The sequence below is a fragment of the Syngnathoides biaculeatus genome, chromosome 17 (assembly GCF_019802595.1).
Source record: "Syngnathoides biaculeatus isolate LvHL_M chromosome 17, ASM1980259v1, whole genome shotgun sequence".
NCBI lineage: Eukaryota > Metazoa > Chordata > Actinopteri > Syngnathiformes > Syngnathidae > Syngnathoides > Syngnathoides biaculeatus.
The window spans coordinates 15,609,073-15,624,569 of record NC_084656.1 but is presented as its reverse complement, the minus strand read 5'-3'; the positions used below and the strand labels follow the sequence as shown (position 1 = coordinate 15,624,569).

The 15,497-nt window shown below is 40.8% G+C and overlaps 1 protein-coding gene across 5 annotated transcripts; it reads right to left on the bottom strand.

The window, feature by feature from the left end:
- Window positions 1-3,348: 3,348 nt before the first annotated feature.
- slc26a1 (solute carrier family 26 member 1) lies at window positions 3,349-12,401 on the bottom strand. 5 transcript variants are annotated; one of them, XM_061801241.1, is made up of 8 exons: window positions 12,159-12,401; window positions 8,128-8,611; window positions 7,383-7,583; window positions 6,885-7,131; window positions 6,566-6,797; window positions 5,906-6,089; window positions 5,527-5,814; window positions 3,349-5,060 (listed from the first exon to the last, which is right to left on the bottom strand). In XM_061801241.1, exons 1-8 carry the CDS (start codon window positions 12,230-12,232, stop codon window positions 4,485-4,487), a joined length of 2,286 nt encoding a protein of 761 aa, XP_061657225.1. In that variant the 5' UTR covers window positions 12,233-12,401; the 3' UTR covers window positions 3,349-4,484. The 5 variants fall into 5 exon arrangements, with proteins under 5 accessions (XP_061657225.1, XP_061657228.1, XP_061657226.1 ...); XM_061801244.1 differs by having other exon boundaries at window positions 5,527-5,739; XM_061801242.1 differs by having other exon boundaries at window positions 8,128-8,608.
- Between the last annotated feature and the right edge of the window lie 3,096 nt (window positions 12,402-15,497).

Below are 15,497 nucleotides of genomic sequence, written 5' to 3'. Positions count from 1 at the left end.
AGAATGGGATCTATTTTTCATCAAGTCTTTTACTGTTCCAACTTTTTAAATAACTTAGCTGGTAAGTAACATTCCCACAAATGTTGAGTTTACTTTTAGCTTGAACAATAGAGGGCGGTGTTGATGCTCTTAAGTCTAAAAAAAAAACCTGCAAGTTTATAGAGTACATTTTATGCACAAGGTAAAAAAAAAAATTATAAGCATTCCAAAAAGGGAAAAGAACAATTAAACAGCTTGCGGTGCAAAAAATATTTAAAGGTAAAAATGCTCTAAAAACACGAGGCAAGAGTTATTTATTTATTTAATATAATTTTACCTGGATTTTAAAAGATTCACACTTGGGGCTGAGATCACCTCTGTTGGCAAATCATTCCATTTGTGTGCTGCTTCACCATGTTTCCTTTGGACTCTGTGCTCCACTATTTGACCCGAGTGTTGATCTTAGAGACCTACTGGGTTTTTGGCATTTCTTTCATAAATTCAGGACCTAAACCATTTAGTGATCTATAGACCAGTAGCCGAACTTAAAAATACATTCTAAAAATGACTAGACGCCAATGTAAGGACTTGGAGTTATATGCTCTGAGCTGCAGCTTTTTAATTCTCTTTTTGGGAAGTCCATTCAGAAGACCTTTACAAAGGTCAAGTCTATTTGAGATAAAAGCATGGATGAGCTTCTCCTGGTCTAAATATAACTGTGTGTCATCCATATAGCAATGATAGTCAAAATTAGAGCTCTGAAGAATTTGATCAAAGTATACCAATATACAGACTGAAGAGGAGGGGTCCAAGAATGAGTCTGAGCACTTCTGCTGGTTACAAAATAACTCCTTTCCTCAAGGTAGGACCTGAATTATTTAGTGTTCTATTTACTCCTATCCATGTCCAACCTGTTCAGAGGTATATTTTTATTATAAAATATGAAAAGCTGCACTGAGGTCCAACAAGACTAGAATTGCCACCTAAAATGCAACCATATCACTTAAAAACAATGTACATTGCTGTGGAAAAGTATTGTTCCCCTTTTTAAATTCATATGTTTGTGCAAATTTTCCCCCACTTCAATGTTTCCCATCATCAAACAAATGTAAATATTGGCCAAATATAGCCAATGTGAAATAAAAATAAAGTTTTCAAATGGTGATTGTATTTGTCAAGGAAAAAAAACTTTGTCATCTGGCCAAAAATTGTGATAAGCCATATAACATTGGGTTTTATTTTGTTTAACCTTTTACCATAAAATATGAAATCACCATTTATTTATTTTTCTTCACTGAGGATATGTCTGATATTTAAATGTGATCTTAAACAAAGTGGGGGAAAATATGCAAAAATATAAAAAATTTGAGAAGGAGTGCAAGACGTTTTCTCACCACTGTATTTGAGGTTTTTTTTTCAATAAATGGAAAAATATGGAACAACATTTGTTCGGGCAAAACACTCAGCATACCCTACATCCACAATAAGTGACGAAGAGGCCTCTTCAAACTTCCAAAGAATGTAAAGGTGTAACTTTCATTGAATAACTCGAACATGCTGACACTCAAATTGATGTTTAACAAGTCACTCAGAGATTGTAAGAGTACTAATTACAGTTTGTTGGGAAATGGCGTCGCACATCTGGCGCAACACTTTGTTACTATTCATGTGAAATACTCCTCTTTTTGGCTAATGGTCAACTTGTCATTCTGCATGACTCAGCACATCCGGTGCACGCACAGTACAGAAGAAAAAATTAAAGTATTGAAATAGTATTAAAATAAACATCTCCAGGATCTTTGAATTTAGTGAGATGTTTCAAAGGGTGGTTTCAAATTTAACATCATGTTGATAGATGATTTCAGTGTTGTGATGGTATTGTTTATAATATGTACATATTTTTTATAATTATATTATTTCCATAATTGTGATGTCAAATACGTGCCTGCCAATTCTGATGTAGTAATACTAAGTGTACGTTGATCTGTTGGATGCCTTAAATTGCCTTTTGTTGTGCTTTTTTTAAATGTGAAATAAATAATAACCGTAAAGTTTTTCAGATTAAAAATACAAATAGTTAATTCACATCACAATCCAGTTTTAACCAATATTAATCATTTTTTTGCGTTCCAATTCTAAATAAAGTTCCTCCACATCCCACTTAATAATTGCAATACTGTAATTGCAGTTTTGTACCAGAATTACACTTAATATTGTCATTTGAAATGTTTGCCACAAATATAACAAATGAGCTCTCAGTCCAAATTTGTTTCCAACGGCTCGTTTACGTTAGTCCAATATTATAATTTATACAATGCATGATAGCGAGAAAAAGCCATATATGACAATCATGTAACATTTGCGATTGTTCACTAAAAAATACTTTTTCCCCCCAAAAGGACCCATGTTTTTTTAATTAAAAAAAAAATCCATTTCATCGAAAAACAAAACCTGGACAAAATGTGCCAATTTGGCATTTGATATATTTTATCATGACCACGTTCACATAGTCAACAAAACTGTTTCTCTAAAATAAATCGAGGAAATATCAAGTATTGAACATTAAGGCCAGGCTGACATGAACATTAAAAAAAAAAAAAACTACAATTAACAGTTTTATAAAATCAACTTTGATTGGTTGCATTCATTAGGTTAATTCAATTAAAAGTACAATCAAGATTGAGACAATGGCATTCAAACAAAGAAACTTACTATAAAAAAATAAACATTCTTTTAGTGAGATCCCACAAGTAAAATGATAGCAACAATAAAAAAAAAAATAAAAAAAGAATATTAAGTGTTCGGGTGGATGTGGTACTTGGCCATAGTACAAAGTAAAGTTTCTGAGGGGGACACAGTTGACAGTTTAATCCTTTTAAGAAATGATTTTTAGGCCTCAGGTAATCATTAACTTCGGTGAAATCATAGAATGCAGACTTGGGCCACTTTGGATTCTTGTGATAAACGAGCCGAGATCCAAATAATATTCCAATCATTTCAAGAAACAAGTGCCAGTGAATGAATTTATGAAATACTGCGAATTAGAACACACATCATGAAGAGTCCAGAAAAATAAGCATCATCAGCAGGCACGCAGATAATAAACGGACGAGAAGTAACTTGACGTGGTTGATTCCGAAATACAGGAATCTAAAACATTATTGCAAAAATATATATATTTTCTATTCATGAGAGGATATTCATCTCCTGTTTTATGGATACTGTTCTTCCTCTGAGGAAGACTAGTAGGCCATTTCCAAAGACTGGAAATGAAAAAATGTGTGTCCACAATATTGACAACGTAGCAGACATTTAAAAAAAATATATATATACATATGTATATTTTTATACAGCTTCTATTTCCCTTTGAATAATGTATGAATGTTACTTAGCGTATTATAGGTAATCTATGAACGTGTAGAATTTGGTGCTCATCTAAATTATGTCCTTTCGGCTCTGCGGCAGTGGCATAGGTGAAAAATAATTTGATTAAAATCCAAATTTCAAAATAATAAAAAAATATATAGATGTGGTCATTAAATAGGTAGTAATCATACTTGTTATATTTTCATCTCCAACACATTACTTTTATGGGGTTTGATATGCCTCTGATGATGTTGACATAATATAACAAACATAACTTATTTGTACCAGTCCACAAAATAAAAAAATGAAAAAAAAAAAAACAATTGTAAAATGTGGTGGCCCTAAAGGGTCAAATAGTGCGTTGACGAAGTGCTCCGCTGTAAAAGTGGCACTTCAAAATAAGACAGGAATAATATTACATTTGCTTGAAAGTGAATAATGCTTGGATCTTGGTCGTTCTTTTTCTACCTTCTGATCCATATTCTTGACTTGAGTTGCATGATTTCATCAAGGTCAGAGGAATAAGCGATATTTCTGCATGTTTCAGAAGAATTTGATGAAAAGCTATGTCAGAATGTGCACACTTTGGCAGGACCAAGCGCGAGTGACAAGTGCGGTGGTCTCAAAGGATAAAAAAAAGTGTTTTAGAAAAATGTGCCAACCCAAATGTGGAACTTGCAGCAACAATGCGATCATTAAATAAAATCAATAGTGACTGATGAGCTGACAGTTTTGCTTTGATTTTGGATTTTTTTTTCCTACCTTGAATTATTCAAATTGAAAAACACGTACACGATGCGTACCGTCCAAAGGTTAAAGAGTAGAAATACTTGTGAGCCTCGGTGGACGTTCAATTCTAGGGGCAACTTTGGTTGCGCTCTGAGTACAAATCTTGCCCCACAGCAAAATCAAAGCTGCCCACAGGCACTACAGTGTTCCTCTGCATATATACAATTTCACCTATTTGGACATTTTTTTTTGGAAAACTATCCTCAGTTATTGGCTCAGAATTTCACCTACAGTTTGTGCCGAGATACCAACCCAAGACCTCTTGACTCTGTGGCAGATGTAGTTACCACTGCCGACCATGCTGCCACGAGCCTACATATGTATTTACCCCATTTTGTTCATCTTTTGTTCTACAGGTCAGAGTCTTTGAAGCTGTTGTCCGTCTGCCGAACGTTTGTCTGCAGGACGGCGTGGTGGACTGTGTGGAACAGCATTTTGCTCATGTCTTTGCCCCCCTTGCCAAAAAACTCCCCCTTCTCCAAGGTATCAACGAGCCCAGTGTTACAGCAGGCAAGCACCACTCGCACGCCAATCTCCTCAAACTCCTTCAGCAGCCCTTTAAAGGCAGCCATGCCAGTGGAGTCTATGAACGGGATGGCAGAGCAGTCCAAAATGATGGCGTGGAAGTCCAGTTCTCTTGGAACAAGTGCCACGACGACATCTCCATTGTTGCGCTCCCCGTTTGCCTGGGCCTGCGTCATGGACACCGTTTTGGCCTTCTTCTCTGCCTTCTTCCTCCTGGTCAGCTCCAAGAAAGGCGTCACCCCGACAACTTTGTAGAGGGCTTTCAGGAACGTGTCCTTGTTGGCGTAGTACAGAGGAGCTTGGAAGCGGAAGACTCGCACTCGTGTTGGCAGGACCAGGTTTTGGTACTCCTCCGCATCCTCATAAAGATCAGAGTCACTCACCCGGCCCAGAAGGGAGACCTGATATTTGACATGGGAGTAGGGGAGGTTATGGGATTGACTTTCAATCTTTTACTCATTGGTAGTCAGTAAAACTGTATAGATAGGCAACAAGGAAGGTACAATATGAGTCTATTTCGGTCTTGGAAAGATATGGAGATGGTTGAGCCCACTTTCAAGACTTTATACTCTAGGTACAAATATGTTTCCAAGCTATACAGTGAATTGCTAAGAGCAGAAAACAGAATGGAACCCTCTCTTCAACGCATCTTAATGACTTGTTTTGTGTCCCAATAGGCCATGGCTCAAACTTTGGGGATGAATATTTAGGTTCCACACCAAGACTCAAGGTGGAGCTGTCCTATCTGGCATGTGTGAGTGAACTGATGACATCTGCTCCGATGAGAGGCGAAACGTCTTCTAAGGCAACCACTTGCGATCTGTTCAATGTCAACAAATGGACAGAAAATTGCACTCTATCACTCACCTTAGGGTTCTGGGTCTTGTAGATGATGCAGATCATAGAGAAGGTGATGCCAACCAGGAGGCCCAACTCGACGCTTATCAGAGCCGTGGCCGACATCGTGACCAGCCAGACCACGGCGTCGTTGCGGCTGGCTCGCCACTTAGCGGGGACGTCCTTGAACTTCCTGAGTGCCCCGCGGAGGCTGACGATGATGATGCAGGCGAGGACGCACTTCTGGAGAGCGTGGAAGAAAGGCGCGAAAAAGAGCAGGACGAGCAGGATGACCAAAGCGCTGATCAGACTTGATACCTGATGGTAGGTGACAGAAACACACTCAGGACTGCTCCTTTCCATGAAAACTGTGGTCTTCTGATGCACTTTTCGTAGGTACGGACTTCACCTGTGTCTGACAGCCCGTCGAGTCCTTCACCATAGTTTTTGCCAAAGCCGCACTGGTGGTGAAGCAATGGAAGAAGGACGGGATGACGTTACAGCAGCCAATGGCGAACATCTCTTGGTTGGGGCGAACCGTGTAGCCATTTTTCTTGGCAAACATCTCCGACAGTGACACGGTGAAGGCAAAGCTAGAAACGGAATGACAAAAATACAAAACAATAGCAATTATTTTTCTGTCACTGCTGTTCATATTTGTAGCTGACAGAAATGTTCAAATTCTTCACAATATGTCTTCCTAACTGAAAATTATAGAATAACACTTCAAATCTTGTTCATAATTTTGGCTTTTCACTTTTCTTCATTGTCATTATAGTTATATTTGAAAAGGCTTTCGATTGTTATAAATGCGATATGTTTTTAAACAAGATGCAACTTACTATGAATAACCAATGTGATGAATAATAACAGGAACACACAGGCAATGGATATATTGCCGACGCATTAGCATTATAAGATCAGATTTTGACATTTAGTGCATATAAATGCCAATTCTGCTGCCAGTGAGACGGTAAGCCGGTAGTTATATTGCATTGTAACAACCCATATGAAGAGATGCTGCTCCCACCAAGCAAAGACAGCACTCACTGGTTTTTAAAAAAATTACCTGATGACAGCAAGAGGAACGGCGTCCAGTGCCACTCTTGGCATCAGACTCAAGCTGGGCACTTGAGGAGCGATAAAGCCAGTGGGGATGTGACCTGAAACACTGGTGCCGTAATGATGGTTGAGATTCCCAAAATGACTGGCCAGCGTGGCACCGCCAACGACGACCAGCTCGGTGGGCAAAGGGATCTTCAAACGATCTTTGTACCGTTCCTGGAGCTCCTTCCCTGCAACTGCAGAGACCCAAAAAGCAGACAAATCAAAATGGCCTTACGGGACGTCGTTACGTTACGATCCAGAGAATTCTGGTTCGTATTTACCTAACACTGTGATACAGATGGCACTTGTGACGAGGTCGCACATGTTGGTCTTGTGGATGTTGGCGAAGATGTTGAACCAGGTTACAACAACTGTGCCGTAGCCCTGATGGCGAGGGATCTTCAGACCCAAGAGGTATTTGGCTTGCACGGTCAGGATAGTAAACGAGGCTCCTGTGGCAAAACCGTCCAGCATGGGGGCCGAAAGGTACACAGAGACAAAGCCCAGCCGAAACACGGCCATCATCACCTGTGGAGGGAATTGCGAGACCTGCTTCATACTTCAATAATAAAAAGACTGCAATGTACATAGATGTGGGAATTTGAAGTAAATAACAATACGGCTACACTGTCTGTTCCTAGATTATTCTTTACTTTGCCATCCTTGCATCCATTCTCTATACTGCTGATCAGCATTTGGGTTGTGGTTGAACTGGAGCCCATTCAATCTTGCGATCTGTGATACGTTTAGGCTAGGAAAGTTGAAAGTTGTTTGCTTACCTGGTAGATGCCGGCCAGGAACGTAAGAGCGGCTGCAATACTAATAGCGTAACACTCCTTCCCACACTGCACACCCATTATCTCCACACTCGGAGTTTGACTGGCTGTGTGGTTGATGCTGAATGAACCGTTGAACTCTGGGAGACCAGAAGAGTCCTCGTTGGGGTCAAATCCGGCAAGGAACACTTCTCTGTTGACCACCTGCAGAAAAAAAAAGGAAAAGTGGAGGCTGTTACTAACAGATCGTTCTGGAGCAGGTTGAAAAAATCCAGGACGAGTGTCATAAAGATATACTTCAGATCCCTGCTACAAAACTATGAGTTTTCCACTTTGACGTAATTCCCTTGAAGTCCAATGTGCTTTTCCAGTTATTGCTGCCAAGCCTCCATAAACTACTGGAATGATTCTTCCGGGATCCTCTGCAAGTTCATTGTTGTGGACATCTAGATGTCATCGTCCTCTGATGACATTCTTAGACCGGGGTGGGGGGGATCACGCAGAGCCAGGTTGGGTAAGTAGGAATGTTCCTCCAGACAAGCAACATTTTTCTTGGCCAGGAGCAGTCGGATGCTCAGCGTAGTTGCACGCAGGATCTCTTAGACGCAGGCGTGCTGGTTAATGGTCTGGCTGCCAGTTAAATGGAAAACTCACTAGCTTGTAGTTCAGGACTAAAACATCTTTGGTGAAAACAGTCCTGGATCTTTTCTGACACACATCATATGCAAGGTAGCTAGCCATAGCTTACCTGTCCAACCATGAGACTCATCAGGCTAAAGATGCCAACAGAAACATGTCTGGATGTCCCCATGAGGAAGTAGATGATGTTAGCATAAAATGATGTGTATAATCCGTAGATGGGCTCAACTCCAGCCAGCAGGCAGTAGGCGATGGCTTGCGGTACCAGTATGATTCCCACGATCAAGCCAGACATGGCGTCCCCCCACACGTACTCTCGCAGTTTGTACCTGGGCAGCCAGCGCAGCACAGGGAAGAAGCCGGACAAGGCGGAGCGTACTCGGGGCACGGAGCAGCTCACGCTTTGCTTCAGCTTGGACTTGAGGATCGTGACCGTGGGCTGAGGAGGACGAGCCCTCCGCTCCAGCAGCGGTGGTGGATGAGGTGGGGGGCATTTTTTCAGCTTGGTGGCCTCCTCCATGGTCTCGAATGGGGAGAGCGCAGGGCAGATGACGATAAGGGGGGCCTTGGTGGCTGAGTGGTCAGCTGCGCTCCTTGGACATCATCAGTAGGAAGAAACCAGGGAGAAAGGAACATAGACACTAAATATCAAATCTTATGACGGTGGAGCTGCTTAACCACGTTGATCACTCATCACACCAATTCTCTTATTTATCACTCGTCTCACCCATCCTTACACCGATGTACGGGCTTCGTTTTGAACCATAGAGTTAGTTCGGTTCTATTTTCATCCGGGACTTTATTATATTATTATCGTCACCATTATGTTGTGTCTGAGAGACATTTAAAAGAATTTTGAAGTCTTTGTGTCTGGTTCGGCGCAAAGAATACACCACTTTGGATCGTGTAATAAATTTTATCCAGACGTGCTCAAAGCAAGCTGCAGTTTAGAGGCTACCTGGACGCAGGAAGCTACCGCTAGCAGGTAAATAAGCTACAACCTCTAGGTAGCCGTTCTTCGACACTTTCTCATTGTAATGAGTTAACTTACTCATTATAATGAGAAACCAAATAGTCAGTTTTTTTTTCAATGGCCCTTTAGGGGCTTCGTACAAAATAAATCTAATCTAACCCTTCAAAGTTCACAAAGTACAAAGTTCACTCTACATTGTGAGCTCTAATAGGAATATAATTTATGGATATATTGTCATGTCACTTCATATCTTAGTGACTAGTTACCCTTAGTAACAGCTGACATGTTCCCTCTTATCAATATTTGTGGATTTGTAACCTCTTGTCAATTATTAATGGTTTGCCATAACTTTCGCTTATAAAAAGACTGCGCCCGGAAATTTCGTTTGTTGTAGTGATTGTAAGTATTTAGCTTTAAAGAGAGAAAATGGAATTGCACACACACAACGTTTGTCCCACGGTTTAGGCAGCGGATCACGAAACCTTGTGCTGTAAAACAATAAATGTCATCCATTATCATCCCCATCAGCGGTGCGTTTCAGAACTCTTAACGGCCGATAAGCCACTGAGGTAGTCAGTAATAAACTACTAACATCTGTATTTTCGCAGTTGTTTTTCGCTCGGTCTTATTAATGGTGTTTACTGCAATATGCGACAACTTGTACAAATTCACCAGTCCCTTCACAGGGTTTATGTGTGTTCTCTCACATCTTAGAACAGCAAGGAAAAAACCCTGAAAAGAAAGCATTAGTCTTGCTCTGAAGCCATCTTGACTTTATATGGGGGGAGGAAGCCATAGGACACAAATTATGAGACAGTTTCGGTTTGTGATCTGACACAAGCAAGGTTACAAACTTCTCTCACAGAGCCAGAGGACAAAGGTCCGTCAACAAACTTCGTAGTGGTTCATTTCCAGCCAAACTTGGGCTCTGTTCTTCAATACTGAAAGCACTTGATAAATGGCTGAATGGGGGGTGGGGGGTTGACACCCCAATGATCCTTTGGAAGCGCCGGTCAGATTGATCGTTGCGTCACCCACTAAAACAATGGCCTGACTTTGTTCTTTGACAAATCAATGTGTTCTGCTTTTCATCACGCGGCATCAAGCGAGCGAGTAGTGCGAAGAAGAACTTCTGTGCAAGGGTCCTGTGTGGACAGAGCATGATTTATGATATACACACTGATTATTAGTGATCAAAGGGACCAGTATGGAGCTGATATTGGTTTGTAGTAAAAGGCAAATTATTGACACCAAATATTTGAATACAAATTCCAAAACCTCCCGTTTGTGGAGGGAGTTCCTCGGGTTCAGGAGCACCTCTGAGAAAGTTGACAGTAAATTTAACAAAAGATAAATAGTTGCACAAAGTTTGCCCGGTTTTAAATTGAACACTTATTGTTTGTCTGATGGGGGAAAAAAAATTATGAGCTGATACGCATCACAATACAGAATTTCTGGTATTATATTATTTTTTTATGATGTTTTAAGTTTCAATGAGAAGAAATGACAATAAGATTTTTTATGTTTAGCTATTTGCATGAAGGAAAATAATTTTACTTCACTGGAACAATTCTTTTTCATTTTTATTTTTTTTTAACTAATCCAAAATATGATAAATCATTGAGAACGTGGAACAAGTAAATAATATTGGTGAAATTTTGGTCCCACTTGGCAATATCTCTCCCTTGCTGTAATAATAAGCCATTTGTGTTTTGCAATGTGTTGTAGCAGGTTAATAAAAAATTATAAACCGTTAATAGCATTTCAATAATGCAGTACTGCAAAAAAATAAAGCCCTCACACTCGCACTCACCTGGTGAAGATGAACCACAACACAGTCCGATGTCGTCCGTGTTGACTGAGTGAGTCTCGATAGTGAATTAAGAGCAGCCTTTTGAGCAAACATTTTCAACTGGGTCGTCAGCCTACAGTGGGTGTGGCTTCATTTGCATCAAGTATTACATTTGTACATTCGGTTAACCCGAGTCAATTTTTCACCCTACTGCACTTTATCTACTTGTAGCTCACACAGATTTATTGATTACATGCAGATTAACGTGCTTGACCTGAGCTGCAACCAGTCAGAACCTTAACAAACCAATCAAACGTCACCAACAATACCCTTTTTTTTAAAATATCATTTATGTTTAATTGATTTACGCCAAACATTTCAAATAATTCTGCCATGTATTGATCTATCATTTTTAGTTAGTGTAAAACGATCCTAATTATGACATATTTTACAGTGTTTACCTTTATGTACACCGACCAGCCGGATCATTCGGACTATTTGCCCAGCATTGTTGCCTTGACACCCGATACACTTTTTCCGTTTTGAGGTGTTACCGTATTTGAACAATCCATATATTATTATACTGCATCATAATAAGCGCTGCATCTACTGTTTTAGTTACACTTTCTGGTTTCCCTGAAACAATCGGTCACGTTCCAAATTTTACAACCGCAGTGCGATTCACTTCAGAGGCTACGTGCGCAGGGCACGACAATACTGAATGAAGTACAACAAATGCTGACAATTGACAATTTTGGAGCCCTTAATTCAAATATTTGGACTTTAATAAGTATATTGACAAATAATAACATTTCTAGAGCACCTTTAAAGAAAGGTTCTCAAAGTGTTTTGACAGACAGGGTGGAAGACAGTACAAGCTCAACATCCCTTTCATATATCATAAAGATAAAATAGGTTTTAGTGACAGCTTCTGTCCCCCCCCCCCCCATCCTCACAACTGTCTTGGTGAAGCTATTCATCAACAATAATCAACATTATGTCCACCCTCCCAAGATAGTAATACATCCAATCCTTTCACAGGGATTTTTAAAGTGATGATGATGCTGATGTTGGTCAGAGGGAGGAGATGCTCCATCCTAAATGCATATGAATGACACACATATCGAAATAGATAGTTACGTTTTACGTGGAACTTCATCTATTTTGAGATGGAGGACACGCCCTCCCGGTGACAAACAAACACGAGACGTTAGGATCATTATTGAAATGATTATTGCAAAATGACAACATCAAGACTCGTCCCATCTCCCGGGAGACAATCAGTGCTCTGTTTCTTTAAATCCTTCTGCTGCCGGTGTGGACAAACTCCATCGGTCAGCGCGATGTGAGGAAGACGCAAGAGGGGAAGACTCACCGCGACCACGAGAGGAGGCCAAGCTCGGATGCCACATGGACGACGTTCCGCCTCCTGGACCGGCATGAGTTCATCCATCATCTTTTAAGCTGCTGCTCGCTGGCTTCTTCCTGCTTCCGAGTGCAAGGCATGATGGGAGCTGCTGGTCACCCCCCCTGCTATTTGCCATCTGGAGCAGAGCAAGAGGGGGAGGTGGTTGCCATGGTGATGCAGATTCAAGAGGGTGTATTGCTACATTTGTTGATGTCAGCTGGTGAGAAATTGTATACATTTTGCAACTTTTTTTTTTTTTTTTTATAGCCGTTGCTGTGTTGTGTTTTCCACTTATCTTTTTCAGGGTACCGGGGAACTGGAGCCTATCCCGTCTGAATTTGGACAACACCCCGGACTGGTCAGTTGTAGGACACATCCAGTATGGATCAGTCCTTCTCAAAGTGCGGTACAAGTACCACTAACGGTACACAGGATTACAGTTCAATATAACTTTGTGGTGCATTTGCATTAAATCTTTAAAGGTCCACTGTCATGAAGTGCATGATTTTTAGTATGTTATTAATGAAAAAAAAATAAGGTCACAGAGGCCTTGAGTGAGTTCTACTCCCCAAGAAGGGTTGCATCAGGAAGGGCATCCAGCGGAAAAACTGTGCCAAACAAATATGAGCGTTCATCTGAGATGTCACGCTGTGGTGACACCTAACGGGACAAACCGAAAGAAACTTCCTATTAATGAAAAAAAGGCAGCCGGAATGGACCCATCCATTTTTTTCACCACACGACATGATTTTGACGTATATGGCTTTTTGTCACTCCCGCCATGAAAATCCTCTCGAGGGATTTGTTTTTGAGAAGAAGCAGGAAGTGACGTACAGGACAGTAGCCCACTCAGGCTGTCTCATATGTTTCTAGTAGTTTTACCTGCTGAAAGTTAGCTCTTCGTTCCTTCGTGTTAGCCAAAATGACGGCTCGTCATATTTCTGGATATTGCGCGAACACTCAGGAGGATGGATTCATTCTTCATACTTTTCAAAAAGACCTGGTTTATCGTGAAAAATGGATTGCACGGGTGCAAAGGATGAGAGCCCAGATGACAGGCAGGTGTGTATAAATCTACCAAAAAAATAAATAGTATGGAGGGGGGGCATAATCCTCTTAGAATGTAACAAAAGATCCGCGCATGTAAATCAGGAGTGCTCAATGCGTCGATGTACCCATCGGCGCAGAGTACGGCTTCGGACGAGGGGCATGGCTTCATCCGGGCTGCCTCATACATTCTGTCTGGGAATCTGTTGTGAGTTAGAAGTGATCCGCATATCATCTCAATATGACTCGAAACAAAATGATAGGACAATACCTCCCCGGACACTTCACGCGATTGTGTCCGCGGCTGACTGCTTCGGTGACGCCTCGTCTGCAGCGGACGGCTTCGGCTGGGCTAGCTCATACATTCTGTCTGGGAGTCTGTTGTTAGTTAGAAGTGATCCGCATATCATCTAAATATGGCTCGAAACGATAGGGTACTATTGCTCCAGTCACTTCACTTGATTGTGTGATGTTCTCTTCTTTGACAAGAGCTTCCGTGTCCCACAGTAGGTGGCACAGCGTGTTTTCAATAGGGAATGTGCCGGTGTGATGTAATGAACAGACGATGCAGGCAATATGTCTACCACTTGGATGTCGAATGAGACTTCCGCAACTTTGCGCTCATATTTATTTTTTCATATGGACATTGAAGTGAATAATGTTATGTGTATTTTTCATTCCAATATCTACTTTAGAATGTTTATAGGCATGACACTTGATCTTTAAGAACTGTTTGAACTTGTATTTAGGTGCAATTCATTTCAATCAAATCATTATGTAATGGATTTTTTCCACCTCGCCCATGTTAGCCTTCATAAACTGTGTAATATTGGATTGGCTACTACTAGTCAAAAATATTTTCTCATGCTAATCAATAGAGAAGTGTCTTGAAACTTTTGACTGGTAGTGTGAAAACGTTAGTTTTGTTTTAAATGAACATCTAGGCCTATTACGTTGCAATATTTTAATGTTGGTGTTGCATATATGTTTTTGAAAAATGAGGGCAGGCTGGAGTAACTGGAGAAAACCCCAACAAAACATACAAATTGGCCACAGGAAGGACAAAAAGGAAGCAAATATTGGTTCAAATATTGACTCTTCAGATAGTGACGAGCTAATTGCAGGTATGCTCAATATGTTTAAGGACCCTCGCAATCCCACAGTCCTGCCCCGATGACCCGAAAAGTTCCTCCGGTGAACCTCCTCAACGATTGCAACACCGTCCCAGACACTTCCTTAACTTATTAACCTTGCTTGAGAGCAAGCGCATTCATGTTTTTGTATTAAGTGTGACAAAGGTGAGAGAGGAATGATATTGGGAAAATGTCAATAAAGTTTCATGGATGACCTATTGACCCAAGAGGTCACCCATCGGCATGATACTAGCGCATGTATGGAAACAAAAGGGGTCACAACAACAATGTGAGATCATATTTTTGTGGCACGACATTATGTTTAGGGACGCCATATGGAACAAAAGGAAATAAAGGGGTGTGTGGGGGTTAGGGTCACAAAAAGGTCATTTGTGATCATACCTGCGAATGGGACGTGTAAATGCCTCTGGAGGGCTTTGCTGAGACCGATGCAACGAATGTGTTCATCACATGACTTGGGCAGGTCAAATCAGGTGCTTGAGATGTTCGGGGGTCATGTCCAGAGGTCACACAACAATGGCGGGGAAATGGGGGTACTCACGTGACTTGGGGAGGTGAAATTGGGTGTCCGAGGTCTGAGAAGATATGGGGGAGGTGGGGGGGGGGATGACGATTGCGCCAAGACAATGTGGTACTGACCGCAGTCAGTACAAAAAGAGTGTTAGCGTGACTGTACACATTGCTTTGCAATGATTGCCATGGAAATGACAGATTTATGTCATCAAAATGGAAATATATATATATATATATATATATATATATATATATATATATATATATATAAACTATAGTTGGAGACACATGAAATTGACAATTTAGAGCAGACTTGACACACCAAATAGCCACCGTAGATATAGATAGGTATTTGCAAATAGCCACATAGATAATGATAGATAGACGTTGCAATAGTTGAGGAGGTTAAGTGCTGGAACTTTTAGGGTCATCGGGGCATGACCGTGGGATTGCGAGGGTCCTTAAAACATGTCAAGTATATGTGGAATTAACTTGTATCTTTTTTTAAATGTTTGACTGCATTTTCTCTTGTGCTAAAATTGTAAGTTCTTCCCTGCTAAAAAAATTTCTATAGAACGTTTCTAAAGAATTT

Bases quoted from the DNA above. Each gene is read 5' to 3' on its own strand.
- slc26a1 (XM_061801241.1), bottom strand. From the start codon at position 12,232: ATGAACTCATGCCGGTCCAGGAGGCGGAACGTCGTCCATGTGGCATCC. The intron at 8,612-12,158 runs GTGAGTCTTCCC...ATGATGTCCAAG, and splicing joins GGCCTCCTCTCGTGGTCGCG to GAGCGCAGCTGACCACTCAG. The intron at 5,061-5,526 runs GTGAGTGATAGA...GTCAAATATCAG, and splicing joins ACAAGACCCAGAACCCTAAG to GTCTCCCTTCTGGGCCGGGT.